The 18,114-nt window shown below is 34.0% G+C and overlaps 1 protein-coding gene across 1 annotated transcript; it reads left to right on the forward strand.

Annotated features, from left to right (window-relative positions):
* The first annotated feature begins 293 nt into the window (after nt 1-293).
* On the forward strand, nt 294-17,832 carry LOC128990831 (syndecan-like). Its single transcript, XM_054413441.1, has 5 exons — nt 294-517; nt 5,720-5,909; nt 6,964-7,052; nt 13,845-14,016; nt 15,977-17,832. The coding sequence occupies exons 1-5, from the start codon at nt 443-445 to the stop codon at nt 16,144-16,146; spliced, it is 696 nt and encodes a 231-aa protein (XP_054269416.1). The 5' UTR covers nt 294-442; the 3' UTR covers nt 16,147-17,832.
* Nucleotides 17,833-18,114: the final 282 nt, after the last annotated feature.

Here is an 18,114-nt window from a genome sequence, read left to right on the forward strand (position 1 = left end):
GAGAGGGTGACTTTAAAAAGTAGTAAGACCTTGTTTATGTTTGGTACAAAAGAAAGTGGCGGTCTGTCGGCAAGGGTTTTTGTTTTCAACTTACACAACAACTTTTGTAAAGGTTAATATTTTATAACATAATGTAAAGTTGACAATCAGAATAAAAATGATATTTATGTCGGTACAGAATAACTAAGAACTGCTTATAGTAATCCAGAACGGTGCGGATGAAATATTAACCGATTCTCGACAACCAGGCTGTGGCTGCGCATTAATACAATTGCATAAAGTAGTGCCCAGTACCCAGCCTTCACTTCACGACCAAATCTCTAAAGAATTTTCATTGATCAATGTTTTGAGGTGTGTTAGGTTTATGTTTAGTTTTGAAGTGTTTTAAATTAATCTAATCTTTTGTAGCTATTTAGTACTTCGGTACTAAACTCAATTTGGAATGTATTTAAGGTTGAACTTTTTATCACTTTGTATTTTAATTTTCCTTGGAATCGCACATACGACAGCGGAAGACGTAAGTAATTTTCTACATAACCTTTTTTGTATTGTATGTCAAACAGTATTTTGCTGTAATAATAAAGGTGGTTATTTCCTTTAAGGAATCAAAAGAGCTCAGTAAAACCAAGCTAAATCAAACAACAGCTAATGTTCTGACCTTAGTGATAGAGGAGTCAAAAGTATTTGGGCATAATAAATACAGTACATTGACTTTCCATTGATGTTTCTTTATGCTGTGGTGCACTGCAGAGATTGTTGGTTTAGGTGCACTTCACCGTCTGAATATAAATTCGTAACCTTGTTATTAAATGCGTGTTACTATTCATTGCACTACATATTAAGCTTTGTCAAGCCTTTGTTTATGGCTTCAGCTGTGATACTGGGGCTTAATGTAAATAGGCTAATAAAATGTTAATATGACCTTTTAACTTGATAGCCTTTAAGTTATCTAGGAGGCTAACTTAGTAGGCCTAGGCCTAAGTTTATGTACACATGCTGTGGTCCAAAACATTGTTATGAGATAAAATTATCAATTATTGCTTTAACTATCTTACGAAGCCTAAGCCTATGCCTAGAGATATAAGCTTAGGCCTAGCCTACCATAGGCCTACTTAGACTAGCCTAACTTATAAGTTAATCTTTGACCAAAATCGATTAAATTAGTGCCTAAAAAATGATAAATGTTGCAAGATTTAAGTTCTAGGCTAACTTAAGCATTGCATTGTAACTTCATAAACCTCTTGCAATTACTTATTCCGTCCTAGGCCTAGCAAAGTTAAAATGGTTAAATATGTACGGTAACTAATTTTGATATGTCTACTTACGGATTTTGCACCCTGAATCCGGAAATGCAATCAGTTTTTGTCGGAAAGACTATCAAGTGGCTGTAAGTTAAAACTTAAGTTAAAAATTACTAATCTAAGGTTCATTGAGCGGTAGGCATGGTAATAGCTTATGTTGGTCTGGACGGGGGCGGGATGTGGACTGTGACATAGGCTAACATAGCCTATGTTCATACTCGACTTCGTGCGCCATGGAATCAAATTGTTCTAAAGGATTCATTTGCAGACTTAACTTAATTAAGTTAGCTCTTACTCTAGACATATGGAGAAGGTAGGTCGGGTTTTATGCTGATCTGTGACTGTAGGTACCTTATTAAGTGTGTTAAAGTTAGGTTAGATTAGGAAAGTAAAGTTTAGGTTATAATGCACTGACTTAACAGCTGTTTCCACTCCACAAACCTTCCTCCCCTCCAAGTGTTATTTGCCCTAGAATTTGGACGTTGTCCAAATTACAACCATATGAATTACTGAATGAAACTAAAAAATGATTAAAGTTTTTTATTAGTTACTAGCTGTACCCGCGGGGCTTTGCTCCGTTTAACTTCAATAAGTATTCGCGTGGCTCAATCACGTCCTGGTTGAAGTTCGTTCGCTACGCTCACTCACCTTTAGGTTGGAGTTCTTTCGCTGCGCTCACTTGCCTTTAGGTTAGCTCGTTCACTATGCTAACTCGCCTCCAGGTTGATGTTTGTTCGCTACGCTCACTCACCTTTTGGTTGCAAATTAGTTGTTGTCATAAATTAAAAAAAATAATAGCGATGCACCCTGTTGGTAATCCTTTTAACTTTAATGCTTTTGAAACCATCATAGAACAGAACCAACTTGTTTAATTGATACAGCTGTTAAGATTCATTAATTCCTTTTAAATATGGAAAATCATGAGGTTAACATGGGAAACTCCAGAGCCACTGGGGCTGAGCCCGTAAGCCCGATCAGAATAAAAACTAATTAGTTTTCCTATTTAATGTCCAAAGAATCGGTGTACCGAATTTCAGCCTCCTAGCTAAATGGAAAGTGGGAGAATTAGTATGAGTGAGTGAATAAGTCAGTGAGGGCTTTGCCTTTTATATTGTGTGGAAAGATTGTCATCCCTTTTATTTTTTATAATACTTTGATAAAGGTTTTTATGTTCTAATATTTAACATTGGGGAATTTAAACGTTGTTAAGTGCACAGGTGTGCTGCGATTAGGGTTGAATACATTTGGACTTATTCAAAAGTAAAATAGTTTTCTGTGCTGCACTCTGTAGAAATACTGTGACACTATTTCAAATCATGACTAATGCTAATACAGAATGTTGTGATTATTCAAACCTACAAAACAGTCGGTGAAAGTAAACATCTGCTTTTAAATTATATTTATTTGTAAACATTGTCTAGATCAAAAAGTCTGACATTGGCCCACTTAAAACCCTCTGGGGTAGAGCCCTTTTGACAGATCTGCACCAAACTTTACTCGAACCATCCTTGAAAGATGCTTAATAATGAAATGCCTGAAAAATTCATTACAATCTGTCGAGGGGTTTCAGAGTCCATAACGTAGGCCTATATACACACAAACACAGATACATACATACATAGTTCCTCTTTTATAGATATAGATTTAATTGTACTTATCGGTCACTTAACTTAGGAACCTTTCTAACAAAAACTTATTGCATTTTCGGATTCAGCGTGAAAAAACTGTAAGTGGACATAAGTTTTTAAACTAGGTACATTTTTAACCATTGTAGCTATAGGCTACTTACGCAATAATTAGACCTACATACCAAACCAGTTTTTGTTTATATATCTATGCTTTATCGATGCTTAAAATATAGGTGTCATTTAACTTAGAATTTTGTTAATTTGAATACATACAACATTCATTAGGAAAATGTTTAGCCAACCTGTAACTTATAAACCCTCAATTTTTCAAGAGCATCCCAGTCATAAAACCTTTTCCGTTTGCCCTAAAGTCTTAAGCTTCGACAACTTCCCTGCGCTATAGGCCTACTTGTGAGCGTCATAGTGCCCACCACTGAATTTTACCTACTGGCCCTTGCTTTGCTGGATACTTTCCATGCACTGGCTTGTGCATAGTAACAGCCAATATAAAATATACAGGCTATGTCAAGATTTCAAGGAACCCCTAGGCAACCACTTAAAATATCATTCAGTAATGATTGACTGCATAAGCATATTAACACAATATGTGTAACTTATAATTCTCTAAATATTAAAAACTTATACCGGTACTTAAATACTTATATTGGTCTAAAGTGTTCCTCAAAACAGTAAGTTGACTTAGGCCTTAGAACAGGGGACTGTACGTACAACCCTATGGGCCACATTGTAAATTGGAAGGAAGACGGGCCAGTCGTATTTCAGTGCAGAAAGTCCCCCCCCCCCCCTAAACCCATGAAGTCGTTAACTAACTTAATTAACGGTTTAGTGGTGTTTTTTGAGATTGCTTCTTTTTTTTGTAACTTAATTAGTCTATTTTGATCTTAGTCAGTGTGTGCAAATATTACATAGTGGGTAAGCCTCTGGATCGTAAATTGCAATATAAAAATGGTTTATGTTACCTTTTTGCGTCAAACGATCCGTGTGTAGTTAGTGCAACTACAGCTGTTTCATGCCACTAGGGCACATCCTCAGGTTGTCGGTAGAACCTTTGACTATCAATACAACTAGACATTCCATACCCATGTTAAATTTGTTGCCAGCTTTTTTATCATGATTGTTGTAGTTGATGTGAGCCTACTACAGATTGCGCTGATCTAAATTAGGCTACCTACTAAATTCTGCTGAATACATTGGCCAAGTTTGTAAATTCGTGTCATTTAAATGTTTTTTGTGTATTTCGTGTATATAGACATATTTATCTCGACAAGTTCATCTATGAATGAATGCTTTTTTATTTAACGTTCTACCGACAACCTGAAGATAAGCCCTAGTGGCATGAAACATCTGTAGTTGCACTAACTACACACGGATCGTTTGACGCAAAAAGGTAACATAAAAACCATTTTTATATTGCAAATATTAGTGCGCTGTGTGAGAAAAAAATGTAGGGCCTATATATGCTTAATTTTATACTTATTAAAATCACTTTAATAGGCTTATTTATTTTCAAGCATTACTCATACTTAGATAGGCCTACTTAGCATACATTACCTTAGGTCTACTTAGTATCTCGCAAACCGTATTTTTTAATGAAATGAAATGTACATATTTATTTCCCATAAATAATATAGCCTAGCCTGTACCAAATACATAGGCATATCATGACATTTTTTTCTTAATTTCTTTAACAAGAAATAAACTTAGCTCATGCATACTTCTCAGCCTAGAAGTTATAACTAATAAATAAAAGCGAATATGATAAAAAAAGAATAAAAGAAAAATACCATCAGTTCAAAAATGAAAGAAAAAGTCTACATGGGCAGAACTTGTGCAGACTAAGCTGTGTAAAAAGTGTAAATGTAAGGGAAATATGGATTGGATAAAAAAAAGTTGTTGTATTAATTTTTAATGCTTGGTACTAAGTTTAAATAAGAAATAAATATTGTAACAATAGTACCGGTATAAGAGTAAAAAAGAATTATGACAATACAGCCTACTGATTTGGCTGTTTTATCATGGTTATGTTTTCTTGTTTCTTTTGCATAAAATCTGCTAACTGTACTTTTTGTTTGTTTTTTGCTGATAATTTGTCGTTGATTATCATTAAATAGACACTAGAAATTGGTACATTATCTTAGGGTATTTAATTTACAAACATGGACAAATAATCTTAGTTTATCTAAAGGATACGGTCAAAGGTGTCATTAATCCTTAATGACTTCTTATATAATGATGAATTTCCTCATACTAATTGACTATTTATTATTCTGTGAAACACACATTCACTATGTCCTTAGTTAAATTGATTAAATAGTTTATAAATCTGTCCATTCTTTTAGCCTACATACAAATTTGATAAACCTTACTTAAAAAAAAATTATATATATATATATATATATATATATATAACAGCGTTGTAACTTAGCCTACTAAATAAAAGTAAATATACTGTAGTGAAATTTAATATTTCCTTTGTGATCTATGTTTTGATCTGAAAAACGTTTAAGTTAGGTATTTGTTGTTTTTTTATTACATGGTTAATTGTTCCAAAATGAATTATAAATTCTCTTTTGCCCTTTTGTTTTCCCCAACGGTGTAGCAAGTGTAATGAGCATGCCAAATGTATATCTTGTTTTCAAAATACGTAATTGTTTTCTTCTATTACATTGTTTTATACAATCATGTTGCATTACTACCCTAATATGGTTGGCTTATAATAGTCCCCTAGTTTTTATTGTAGTAGGCCTATATATAAAATTTACTTTACAGAAAAAACTATCACAGCCTCCAAAACAGCAGCTTTGGCAGCCTACGTCGTCGTCGAAAGATGACATCTATATTGATGACGAGGCGTTAGAGGGCTCCGGTAATCGGGAGATCAAATATGACCTGGAGTCTAGTGGATCAGGCTTCGGTCCAGATGACGAGGACGGAGATGGTGGCAGCGATCCTGGCTCAGGTACGTTGAATAATTGGAGATAAACTTTGTGGACTCAAGGTGTAGAATATGTGGTGAATAGCAAGAATGATTATAAAACAATCAAATTAAATACAAATCATGAAAAAAAAATTAAATAATTTTCCCAATTACAAACCCAACGAGTAACAAGTGTCCTTATTTGCCAACAATTTGCTATGCTCTATTTTCATAAATATCAAAAAAATCAATACAGTTTCTTATTAAAAACAAGAAATTGGACATGCATAAAATACTTGCACTAACTAATTTTACCTTTGAAAACTATTATTTATTTTAAAAGATCAATTACAGTTAGTAACAATGTACAATAAACCATAGAGAAATAATATGTTGTACATTCTATTCTTAATAACATTAGTTGACACTACATCGCCATCTCACCAGGGTAGTTAAAGGTAAAGATGAGTGTTTACTGAGAGATATGATAACCTTTTCGGGAGATTTCTCCAAACAATAGTAGGTTCTGCTTTTAAAAAGTCATAACGGATAACTTTTTTGGCAAGGAAGCTTTATAATGAATATCTTATATAGTAGCCAAGCCTAATGGAAGAAATAAAACTTACTAACCGTAAATCTGCTGAAATTTCATGCCTCAAATGTACACTTATTTAAGCTGATCGTCAGTTAGGTATTATTTCTTCTACAAAAAACTTTAAAATAAGATGTATAATTTATCATGTGTACATTTGCAGTTTTATAGGCAGTTTATAAATTAAGCATTGATACACCTTTTATTTTATTTGACCATACCTTTTTTGGTTGAAGTGGGGGCCCAACAGTAGGTAGTTTTTTAGCCTATTTGAATTCAGGGAAAGATGCCAAGAGAGAGTCTTTTTGAATTTATATTTATATCAAGATGAAGAATCCTGTCGACCAAAACATTTTTACACATGCTTGTTCATATTTAGCATTTTATTATTGTGTAAGCCAATAATTATGTGTAGGCTATCGTTAAGGAACACTAATGTTTACAGACTGAATAGTTTACTGTTTCGGTCAATATTTTGTATATTGACAAGTTGTGTGTTTACAGGAAGCAACACGGTTGGTGGCCGAACCATTGTCGTTGACAAGCCTGACCCTCCACCTGTCAAGGAACCTCCCATCACCAGGACTGATAACGTGAGTTGACTTTTTTAAGTAAACCAAATGTAGTTGAAGATATAGTATTACCATATATAAAACACTAGCTGTACCCGCGGGCTTTGCCCCGTTTAACTTCATAAGTGAGCTCGTTCGCATGGCTCAATCACGTCCTGGTTGAAGTTCGTTCGCTACGCTCACTCACTTTTAGGTTGGAGCTCGTTCGCTGCGCTCACTTGCCTTCAGGTTAGCTCGTTTGCTACGCTAACTCGCCTCCAGGTTGAAGTTCGTTCGCTACACTCACTCACCTTTTGGTTGCAAATTAGCTCTTGTCATAAATGTAAAAGAAATAATAGTGCTGCACCCTGTTGGTAATCCTTGTAACTTTGATGCTATTGAACATCTTAGAACAGAACCAACTTGTTTAATTGAAACACAGCTGTTAAGATTCATTAATTCCATTTGAATATGAGTACTCATAAGGTTAACATGGGAAACTCCAGAGCCACTGGGGCGGAGCCCGAGAGTCCGATCAGAACAAAAACAGCTTAGTTTTCCTATTTAATGCCTAAAGAATCAGTGTACCAAATTTCAGCCTCCTAGGTAAATGGGAAGTAAGAGAATTAGTGATGAGTGAGTGAGTGAGTGAGTCAGTGAGGGCTTTGCCTTTTATATATATAGATACTCCCTTAGTAGATTTCTCATCCTAGAGTATGAAACAGCTGAAGCCAATTTTATTGTAAGTTCTGTCGGATGCACGTTAGAGGTCGTGTTTTGTTTACAATTTGTTTCTTGTTATTTCTGTCATTTAAAACCCCGTTTGACCATTTAAAACTATCTAATCGTAAACAATAACTTGTCCCCTAGCTATATAACCAAACAGTAATGTACAAATTATGAAATAACCCTCAAATAATAGAAACTAAATTTTGTCAATACTAACGATTAGTGTCATCGGAATGATACACAAAATACAAGCTTCAAAATTTACAATGGGATGAGAAGCCTACTTGTGTTGGTTAGTCTATGGTATTACCCTTAGCAACTTTAATTAATTAAATACAGCAACCAACTTAATATTAATACAGTAAAAAGCCTAGACTTAGCAGCTTTTCCAATGAGCAAACACTGCTAACCAGAAACTGTGCCTAACAATGTATACAATTTCCTGTTATTATACAAATAAATCTATAAATTCACTTCCATCCCTTCAAATTATATGGTTTTGCAAATTAAATGTCAAATTACTTTGTATTCCAAATTGGCCTGCCCTCTGCTAGAACTTTAAAATATCAAGCGTTTCAAAATGCATACTCTGGTAACACTTTGAAATGTCAAAAGATTATCTAGGGACTGAGCTTTTATTTTGTTCTATTGAATGTTTGAATTACCAAGAGTAAACTGTATATGCACGTACACAGTTTTTTAAAATGTTACATAGTTGACCATTTTAATTAAGTTAATTGGTTATTTAACTGCACGACCCCCCTGAGGGTCAGTTAAGAGAGTGTTCTGCAAACCTTTGAATCTAAACCTTACATTTGAAAACTAATAAAAATTGTTCATAATTGAATTTTAATGTACTTTTCAATAACAGGAAATACAGATTAAAATAAGATAAACTAAAATTATAGTTGACAGTTAAAATAAGGCAAATACAATGTAGATAAGGAGTCCGAACACTCCAAGAAATTCCAGATAAGTGGGAAAGTATGTTTCTCACAAGATTGACAATTTTACTGCTATCAGTTTGATTCATGTCTCTTCATCTACACATGGATTAAAAATTGACTTCCCATATAAGATTTTATCTAAATATTTTAATCTCCATAGGTTTTTGTATTTTGTTATGGGCAATTTACTATCCTATTCAGCCATTTTTTACTGTAAACTCCTTATTTTACAACGAATTTACCAATCAAAACCAAAAGTTATTCTGATGAGTATATGTTTAATGATCATTATTTTACTCAGATTGTTTATGTTTTCTCATAAAATATACCTAAACAAATAACTTCTTAATCGGCATTACACGTCTCAGATCGTCTGCATATTTTGTATAAAACAGTCGGATTGGGATAATTAAATATTTCCATAAAATTATGTAGGCTAGATAAAATTTTAAAGCTTGGTACACTGTCACTGGGAATTTAAATAATTTTAACACATTATTCAGTGATACGCTACCTCCTCAGGGGTTGGTGGCTAGTAGTCAGAAGAAAATATAAAATGTAAGCATAGGTTGATATGCACATCATTAAAGGTCCTTTAATAGTAGAATACAAATTTGAGCTCAAAAGAACAATTGAGTAAAAAATGGCAGCCATTCAATGATTCAAAATTTCAGATTCTAGACATCTTTGAACGACTGCTTTTTGACTCGGTTGTCCGTTTGAGCTCAAATTTGCAGCACTGTAATCTACGAGTACATGCCTTTAATTTCAACCTCTGCTTACATTTATAATTTTCTTCTGACTAGACTCCAAGTGAGCGTCCTCCTCAAGGGGTACCGTAGCGTATAATTGAATAATGTCTTAAAATGATTTTAATGTCCAGTAACTTTGTACCATGTTTTGTAGCTCTATTCTGATTACGTTTTGAAATATTTAACCGTTCCGGGAGTTTTTTCCTACCCTGTACATACATTTACCAGCTATAAATAGCCATAAAAAATAGCTGTAAATAGCCTCTATAAATTTAAATATATGTATCAATACTATTAATATAATCTTTGGATGTATGTTTTATTTGATCTATAGGGCGATGTGAAACTAAATAACTTTCTACTTTTCTTTATAGGCACTAGGCACTCTATTTATTGATACTATTTTATGTGGCTTCAATATAATATATTTGCAAGTAAATACTAATAATACAATTATTTTGGCCCAAAATTAGTTGGAAGCATAATTTGTTTGTTTGTTGTGCCTAAAAATGGCAAACTAAGTAAAATTATTTTGTATATGCCTCTGGCCGGAAAGAAGTGCTATTACCCTGTTGCTTGCATTGGAGAGCAAAAATAACCTTTGTTGAAAGGTAGTTGATGTGTACATTGCCGGATCAGAGGCCAGAAATAACCTGTGTTGTGTAAGGTAACCCGGCTTGTAATGTTTACATTGGTGATCTAATATCAAACTGATAAGCTCTGATATTTGTCTCATATTAAACTGACACATCGTAGTGATGTGTTCCGGGTCGAAAGCGAACATTTTGGGAATAATCAAATGGGCACCTACCCGAGTGTAAACTCAATGGCATTTAAAACACTAAATGAGAGGGGTTTTTAGCTGAGTAAGTTTTTGATGCGGTACTGGTTCATCACCTAAGAAACTAAGCTATAAATGCTTTAAAACTTAACTCCAGTAACAAACATAGATTTTTAAAAAAATCCAAAAGGAACTTTATACAACTTTTCCAAATGTTTCCACTGTTTTAATTTACCCTCATAGACCCAATTCTTTTTACTTTTTTGATTCTGTTAGATTTTTAAAATATGCTAAAAACAATTACTGTACTTGAAATCCAGTCATTTGATGAATTTAGATTTAACCAAGGTTTTTGTTCATGATTTTAACTCTGAGTTGATAAAAAATACTGGGCTTCATCTTTAGATACCATACCGGTACAAGAAATTTACAGAACTCAACTAAGGTTATCGAGATTGAATTAAATAGGGGGTTTCAAGTATCAGGTAGCTAATACAAATTCTTCATTAAATCTTATGGTTTCCTAAGTCCATTGAGGATGTATATTTTATCAGAAGAATTCAAAATAAAATATAAAGTACAAAGTTAATTTTTTCCTAGTATTCGTAACATGCAAATTTGATAGTGTAACGTGTGGCCAGATTGGTACAGTGTTTCAGTGTTTATTGTTTGCTATGAGTCGGTGTTATCAATTACTCATGCTTCTTGATTGTATTTTTATCTCAAATCCAGTGTTTTGTGACAATTGTTCTCTTGGCTATCAAATGATTAGTAGTACTACTCATTGGAAATTTACGGACTATGCACATACAAAATTAATAAATATTGACACAGACCTGCTCCATTATGTTTTTAGTGTTTTTACGCAAATTGTGCATTTGTCCATAACTTGTTTCCGAGTCGAAATTAATCCAGTGCAATGACCTTTTTACCTTTTTAAAATCATTTTTGTTTGGAGAAGTTATTAGGTGAATGACTGGTTGACAGTACATTTTTTGATTTTAGATATCTATAAGTATAAAAGAGGATGTTTGTATGTTTGTTTGTTTGGCAGTGATAAACTCAGACACCGCTGAACCGATTGCCACGAAACTTGGTACATACGTGTAGAATGTCATGGAATAGGTTTATACACCATCAATTTCGTGATCCATCCAATCGGCTCCGCCCCAGTGGCTCTGGAGTTTCCCATGTTAACCTTATGAGAAATGGAATTAATGAATCTTAACAGCTGTTTCAATTAAACAAGTTGGTTCTGTTCTATGATGTTCAATAGCATTAAAGTTACAAGGATTACCAACAGGGTGCAGCACTATTATTTCTTTTAAATTTATGACAACAGCTAATTTGCAACCAAAAGGTGAGTGAGCGTAGCGAACGAACTTCAACCTGGAGGCGAGTTAGCGTAGCGAACGAGCTAACCTGAAGGCAAGTGAGCGCAGCGAACGAGCTCCAACCTAAAGGTGAGTGAGCGTAGCGAACGAACTTCAACCAGGACGTGATTGAGCCATGCGAACGAGATCATCTTGAAAATTGAGAAGTTAAACGGGGCAAAGCCCGCGGGATTATAAACAGTCAAAGGCAAGACAACGTCTGCCGGGTTCAGCTAGTACACTATAAAGAGTGATCTACCCACTTCAATCAGGTCACAGTTGTTAAATAAGTAGCGTATTTAAAATACATTTTCAAAAACTTTTTAGTCTCTTGTTTACAAGCTGAATGTAGTCAAACAAACAAACATCCAACTCTTGAAACAGCTGTTAAATTACAATTAATCAATATTTAAACCATTATAAAGAAAGCTGGTCAGCATAACTGGACCTTTGAAAATGGACTCTAGAAATAATTGCTGGTGCGCTAGATTATTATAATTTTTAGATTTATTTTATCATTTTAAGCTCTGGAGCCGCCCTTGCCTAGGGGGCTGTCCCCCTGAGGAGGTTGCACATCACTGATTAATTTAAAAAAGACTAGTGTACGGTACCTGTTGCTCGAATTCGAGCAATTGCTAAGTATTACAGGCGTTATTTTAAAACGAATAACAGTCATAATTTCTGATGACTTTAAAATATTCGACTAAAAGATTATGGAAATACTAAAGATGTACATAATAGATCGATATAATCAACATTTATTGTAAATAGTGTTACTCATAGCTGCATTGGGTGTCCAGACACATTGTGTGTCCAAAAGCCAGCACGACTCCCTTCCCCATACCGCCCTGAGCGATAGGGATCATTGAGATTCGCTCTAACCTATCCTCTCCCCTTCATGGGCAAGTTTTCATACCTTTTCTTTTTTAGTTTTTGTTTGTTTCTTTTTTAAATTGTAATGCCTGTATGTATCCTTTGTCTTTTCCTATTTCCCTAGCTACTTTTCTAAACGTCTCAATTGCTTCCTTGTCACTCATCAAATTTTATTTTCTCATCTCTAGGCCTATCTTATCCAAGACATATTCATGTTCTCACCTATTTGTCTCCTGAAGTGAGCAATTTATAAATACGTGACTCGTGGTTTTTATTTCTCCTCATCTACATACTTCCTCTTCCACCTGGTGAAATCTTCACAAAATCGCCTTAAAATTTTCAATGTCCTGTGACAAACTGCGTTTCATAATGGCCCATCTTCTAATCTTGTTCCAGTCTCTTTCTGATGTTAGGTATAAATACAAACGTTTACCTTTAAAACGTTAACATAGAACACTCTGCTCCCAATGCATTTGCCACTCATCTAATATCTCCTCTCTTCTGTTTTCAAATTAGTCCTACCCTCCTCCTTGTCTTCCAAAATCAACAGCTTATACAGCGATTATCCAACAGTCCTAAATTGAATGTGAAATCCTCTGGCGACTGTTGGAGAGCACATTTAAACCCAGCACGGAAGGGTGCTTGCTGTATTTGGCTGTCAACGACAATAGTATTATTTGTATTTCGTTCGCGTCTACCAGTTAAAGTTCGTCGGCCTCCTCCTATTGGCCGTCCTGGTCAACGTCTTATAGTCTCCATTATGTCGAACGTTTTTTTGGTTATGTTTTGATTTTGTGCAAAATGTTAGTATAACCATCTGTCAATTTGAAAGTATTCATCTGTTTAAATATAAACAAACATTTTCTCCCTAAGAATAACATGGGAACTTTGAAGGCCACTGAGGCAGAGCCCTGATGGAATTCCAAAGTTTTTTTGTTTGATGGCTAAGACCTTTCTAACGACACCTTGAACATGGTGATCGGTAGCAACACCACTCCAAAACAATTATGACAAAAATATGCCTAGCGTATTTAATATATAGCTTTAACTGTGTACTACGTTTTGAAACTATATCTTTATCATTATCACTTATTAAATATTTAACCGTCCTATGACTTTTTTCCACCCTGTGGATATTCCATTGTATTTTAGGGAGTAGAGGATGCTGGCATATGTAAGTAAAATGAGCCCACATGCAAAAATTTTCTTTACATTTTGTACAGGCCTTTTGTAACAGAAGTACCCTACCCACCAAAAAATGTCATTGAGCTAATATAGCTCAATTTAGATATAACAGGATTTACAGTAAAAGCTAAATTAAGCTAAAATTAAATTTTGTTGGTGTTTGCTCTTTAAAAAAGTAATTTTGTTTCTTTCAGACTAATCTCCATTCGATAAATGAAAATGAAATCGGCAGTCCCTACCACAATAATAATGCTGATAACGACAATAATGACGACAACAATGCTGCTGGTAATGATGTTTATATCATGAACGCCAAGCATGAAGAAAGAGCAACTTCATTCTTTGCACAGCCTGGTATTCTTGCAGGTAAACAATGGATTATGTTAAGTTACCTTGTAAATAATCTATATCCAGGTGTTGAATATTGCATTTACTGACGTTCTCAATCTTATTTCATTTCCTATTACCTATCATATTTAGTATTTCTTAATAGGATTGAAAATGCAAGTTAATACAATATTCAATCAATTAATCCTTGTTACGAATATTTCAACAGGTGTTAAAGAAGCTATAACAATTGGTGTCTGTTTTACCTCAAACAGTCAGTTACAAATTGACCTTTGGTAAAAGGAGAAATGCTATATTGTGCAGTTGAAAGCCCCACTTATCAGTATGGTTCAGTGAAATGTGAACTTAAGTTGGCATTATTGGAATCAACTAGTTGAACGTAACTCGTGTGGTATGTTTTGAATAGGTTAACATTGTAAGTAGGCAAAATAGTAAATATTGATGAATGTGACGGCAGAATTAATCCGACCATGGAGTCTCTATTATCAGTGATCAGCCACTAGGTCAAGGTCGTCTATTTCCTAACAGTGTTACACCAATTCATTGTTACCTTTTCAATGGGTCCTATTTCATATTTATAAACTATTTTAGAGCATTGCAAAGATTAAATGTCAACTAACCTTCCCCCCCCCTCCCCAAACTGATAAAAAATATTAAAAAGTTACTGTTATTTTATGTATGCTGTTGTTTGCTTTCTATCCTGAAATGATACTTGTTTCAATGTAATTTCAAGGACTAGTACAGTTTGTGGAATAAATTATCAGGAGAAATATTTTGTTGCTTGCAAAAGGTATGTGTGCTAACAAAAATATGTGCTAGCATCAGTAGTTTTCAAATTTACAAAAATTTAATAAAAATATGTTGCAAATTGAATTTTTTGAATTTTTTAAAGGCAGCACCATTTTTTAACAGTACGACATCCCAATAATTTAATCTAGGGTGTAAACCAATTTTTTTATCTGCACAAAATTTCTTTATAACCTGAAAAGAAAAGTGATACAAGCGTATTTATGAGATATGTAAAGAATCTTCTAAAATTTTTAACAACTTGGTTATGGGTTTTCAGACAACATTCATAAATCATACCGTAGTAGGCCTAATTAATAAACAAATTTACAATGCTAATTAAAAAAGTAAAAATTTACACACTATTAACTTCCACAGTAAAGACTAGATAAATACTAGATATGCAAATGACAGTTTTGAGTTGACAGATAATGTTATCCTCTTGATTGTCACCAAAGATAAACAGTGACTCACCAGCAGTTGTGCAGTTAGCTTGTAGTTGTTATATTTAAGTTCCAATTTATGTGTCTCTACGACTATGTCTGGTAGGTTCAAATTCATAACCTCAATACTTATCTTACGTAGTCGTTTGTTATGAATTAATATGTAGTGAAAAAAATTCAATTAAGTTGGTTTTTAATGGGAAATAAAATAATATATGTTCCCAGAGTAGTTTAAAAATATAAACAGTAGAAGTAGGTTTTACCTTGAGTTAATGGACATTTCCTAGCATTACAACTGTGGTTACAGAAGGTGACAGGTGTTAGCTTCTTCGAGTTAAAGCTAAAGCATATATAAAGATAAGTCTAAGTCTTAGTGCTGATTTCACTTTTGGGGCACGGCACAATACAGTGATCCAATTCGTAACTTATCTCACCAGATTTACACAAATGCCTCTGGCTATGTCAATGAGTACATTGAGCACATAGATAGTAAAATTTTTCTTACAAACTAATAACAAGTTAAACAATATTTACATTGCATGATGCGCCTACCTATGAAACAGAGCACACGACAACAAAACAATCCTAAATCGAACTACAATGAGTAACCCCATCTTTAATCTCACTACAACTCTAAAAATCAGGGATATTTTTATTTTTTTAAAGATTCTCTTTTTTAGGAATAGTTACACTTTTACATTTACCAAAAATGTCACTTTGGGACATGACAAGATTGTTTTGTGTTGCAGCTGTAATCGGAGGTGCGGTCGTTGGACTTCTGTGTGCCATCCTTGTTGTCATGTTCATCGTCTACAGGATGCGCAAGAAAGACGAGGGCTCGTACGCTCTAGAAGAGCCTAAGAGATCACCCACCGCTAACTCGTACACAAAGAATTCCAACAGGGAGTTTTATGCCTGAATTTCGCCATATAATTTTATTTATATTCAGGCTCAGCGATGAGATACTACATGGTAACTAATGTGCATGATTTTATATTTATTACGTTGTGTCCGCAGCTACGCGTCCAGTCGCGTAACTGTTGACTACTAACCTGTATAGTAACGCACATCGTCCAGACAGCTTGTGTAGGTGCGCTCTCTAACATATTTTCCCCATTTGTTTATCTTAACCTTATTCGTCGTGGCATGTAAATACCGACTACTTTTTTGTTAAGTCCTCGTTTGACGTTTGTGACATAAGAATATCGTCACTTTTAATGTGTAATGGATTGTATTTACCAGTAAAAATTGTGTAATAAAATTGTGATTATATTTCACTCAGAGTTTTCTGGAATTTATTGTGATTGTGAAATTTTTACAAAATTTATTTATTTCTCAGTATTCAAAACGTTGTAAGAGTATTTTTGTAACAAACCACTCGGACTCGGACGATAGCACAAACAGAGCGGCCCATCGCATTGACTTGTACATATTTGTGTCGTGTTACGATTCTTCCTGTAGGCTACTTCTGTCTCTGTACATACTCGCCTACACTTACTGGACAGTAGGCAACAGTCCATTAAATGTATATAATCGTATTTACTCAATATATATTTACTCATATTAATATAGCATAGCTACGATTATATTAGATACACAACTTCATACACCCTTCCGAGACTGTGGGAAGTTCAGATCTGACTTTCGGACACCGAAGAAAAATTTGTCGGAGTGAAAACAAATCAGAATTTTGTCACATTAGTTTTATAATGAATAAAAACACCTTTTCGATTCAGTCAAACCTCTTAAAACTGAGGCAAGACTCTGTCCACTCACTCTCCATCATGACCAAGCAGCTCCAGCAGCTTCCACTGTTTTGTTTGTTTATTTATTGTTACATTGTCACTTGTGCCGTACCACACATTCACTAGATGAACTAAGTGGATGAAAGTTGTATGTAAGAATTATTTAGTTGTAGTATTTTTAACTCTATTTATATTAGATAAATTAGGCAAAGCAGGTATTTATCGATTTTAAAACCCTATAACTTTAGCATTTATTAACATTCCTTTTGAAGTTCTGCATTTACGTGAGCCTTGTGGACGGCAGCTAAAAGGCCGCTAGCTATGTGTTGTACCTACTCAGATTTTATCTTAGAACAAAAACTAATCACTACTTGATAGGAATATTTATAAAACTGTTATTTTTGACAATACGTTAATTTAAGTTAGATGCATTTACTATGGCTATGCCACAATATTTTTTTTAAATTAGAGATGATTGAGGTTATTGTTATTTGTTTACCGACAACAACAAGGCTTTTATAGAATCAGCATCGGGTGAAGTCGTAGAATCGACTACGAGCATGCAATAAGAAAGTAATAATTGTTTTGTACTTGTATTCAAAATGTTTGTTAATATGTTCTCAAATTTAATTTAATGTATGTTGGTGTTTTAAGTGTTTAATTATTGTTTTAAGCTTAATACTCATTTATGTCTTAAACTTGGTATTTAGGCAGACTGTTAAAGAATGGCTAGGACCATGACCAGCACAAGTTAGGCCCCCACCTTCATTTCAATCATCTCTATTTGTAATTAACAATGTATAACATTGATGTACTATTATGTATTAGTTTTGTCACCAATGATTAAATAACTCTTTTTATGTTTGTGTTATTATTTTGCCCACAGTTGTGTGATACTAGCATATACTGAGGGAAATCATCCTTGATATATTAACAATTTTAAAAACCTTTCAGCCTGACAGCCATCCAACTACTTTAATACCTTTTCACTGAAATGGCGACCATACAAAGTAGGTATTTTAAGCCAAGTATGAATGGATATGAGTGGCACGATCTTGTAGTCTTGTTAGTGAAACTAAAACACTGTAATACTAGGCTGGTGAAAAGTAGCTATTAATGAACAGCTGTGTCTAAAGAAAATG

Source organism: Macrosteles quadrilineatus, unplaced genomic scaffold (genome assembly GCF_028750875.1).
Source record: "Macrosteles quadrilineatus isolate MER2022 unplaced genomic scaffold, UCM_ALF_1.0 Scaffold_3__2_contigs__length_128488019, whole genome shotgun sequence".
Taxonomy (NCBI): domain Eukaryota; kingdom Metazoa; phylum Arthropoda; class Insecta; order Hemiptera; family Cicadellidae; genus Macrosteles; species Macrosteles quadrilineatus.

What these genes read in the sequence shown, in the direction of transcription:
- LOC128990831 (XM_054413441.1), top strand. Translation starts at nt 443, where the DNA reads ATGTATTTAAGGTTGAACTTTTTATCACTTTGTATTTTAATTTTCCTT. An exon ending in CACATACGACAGCGGAAGAC is followed by an intron (nt 518 to 5,719) that starts GTAAGTAATTTT and finishes TTTACTTTACAG; the next exon opens with AAAAAACTATCACAGCCTCC. An exon ending in ACAGCCTGGTATTCTTGCAG is followed by an intron (nt 14,017 to 15,976) that starts GTAAACAATGGA and finishes TTTGTGTTGCAG; the next exon opens with CTGTAATCGGAGGTGCGGTC.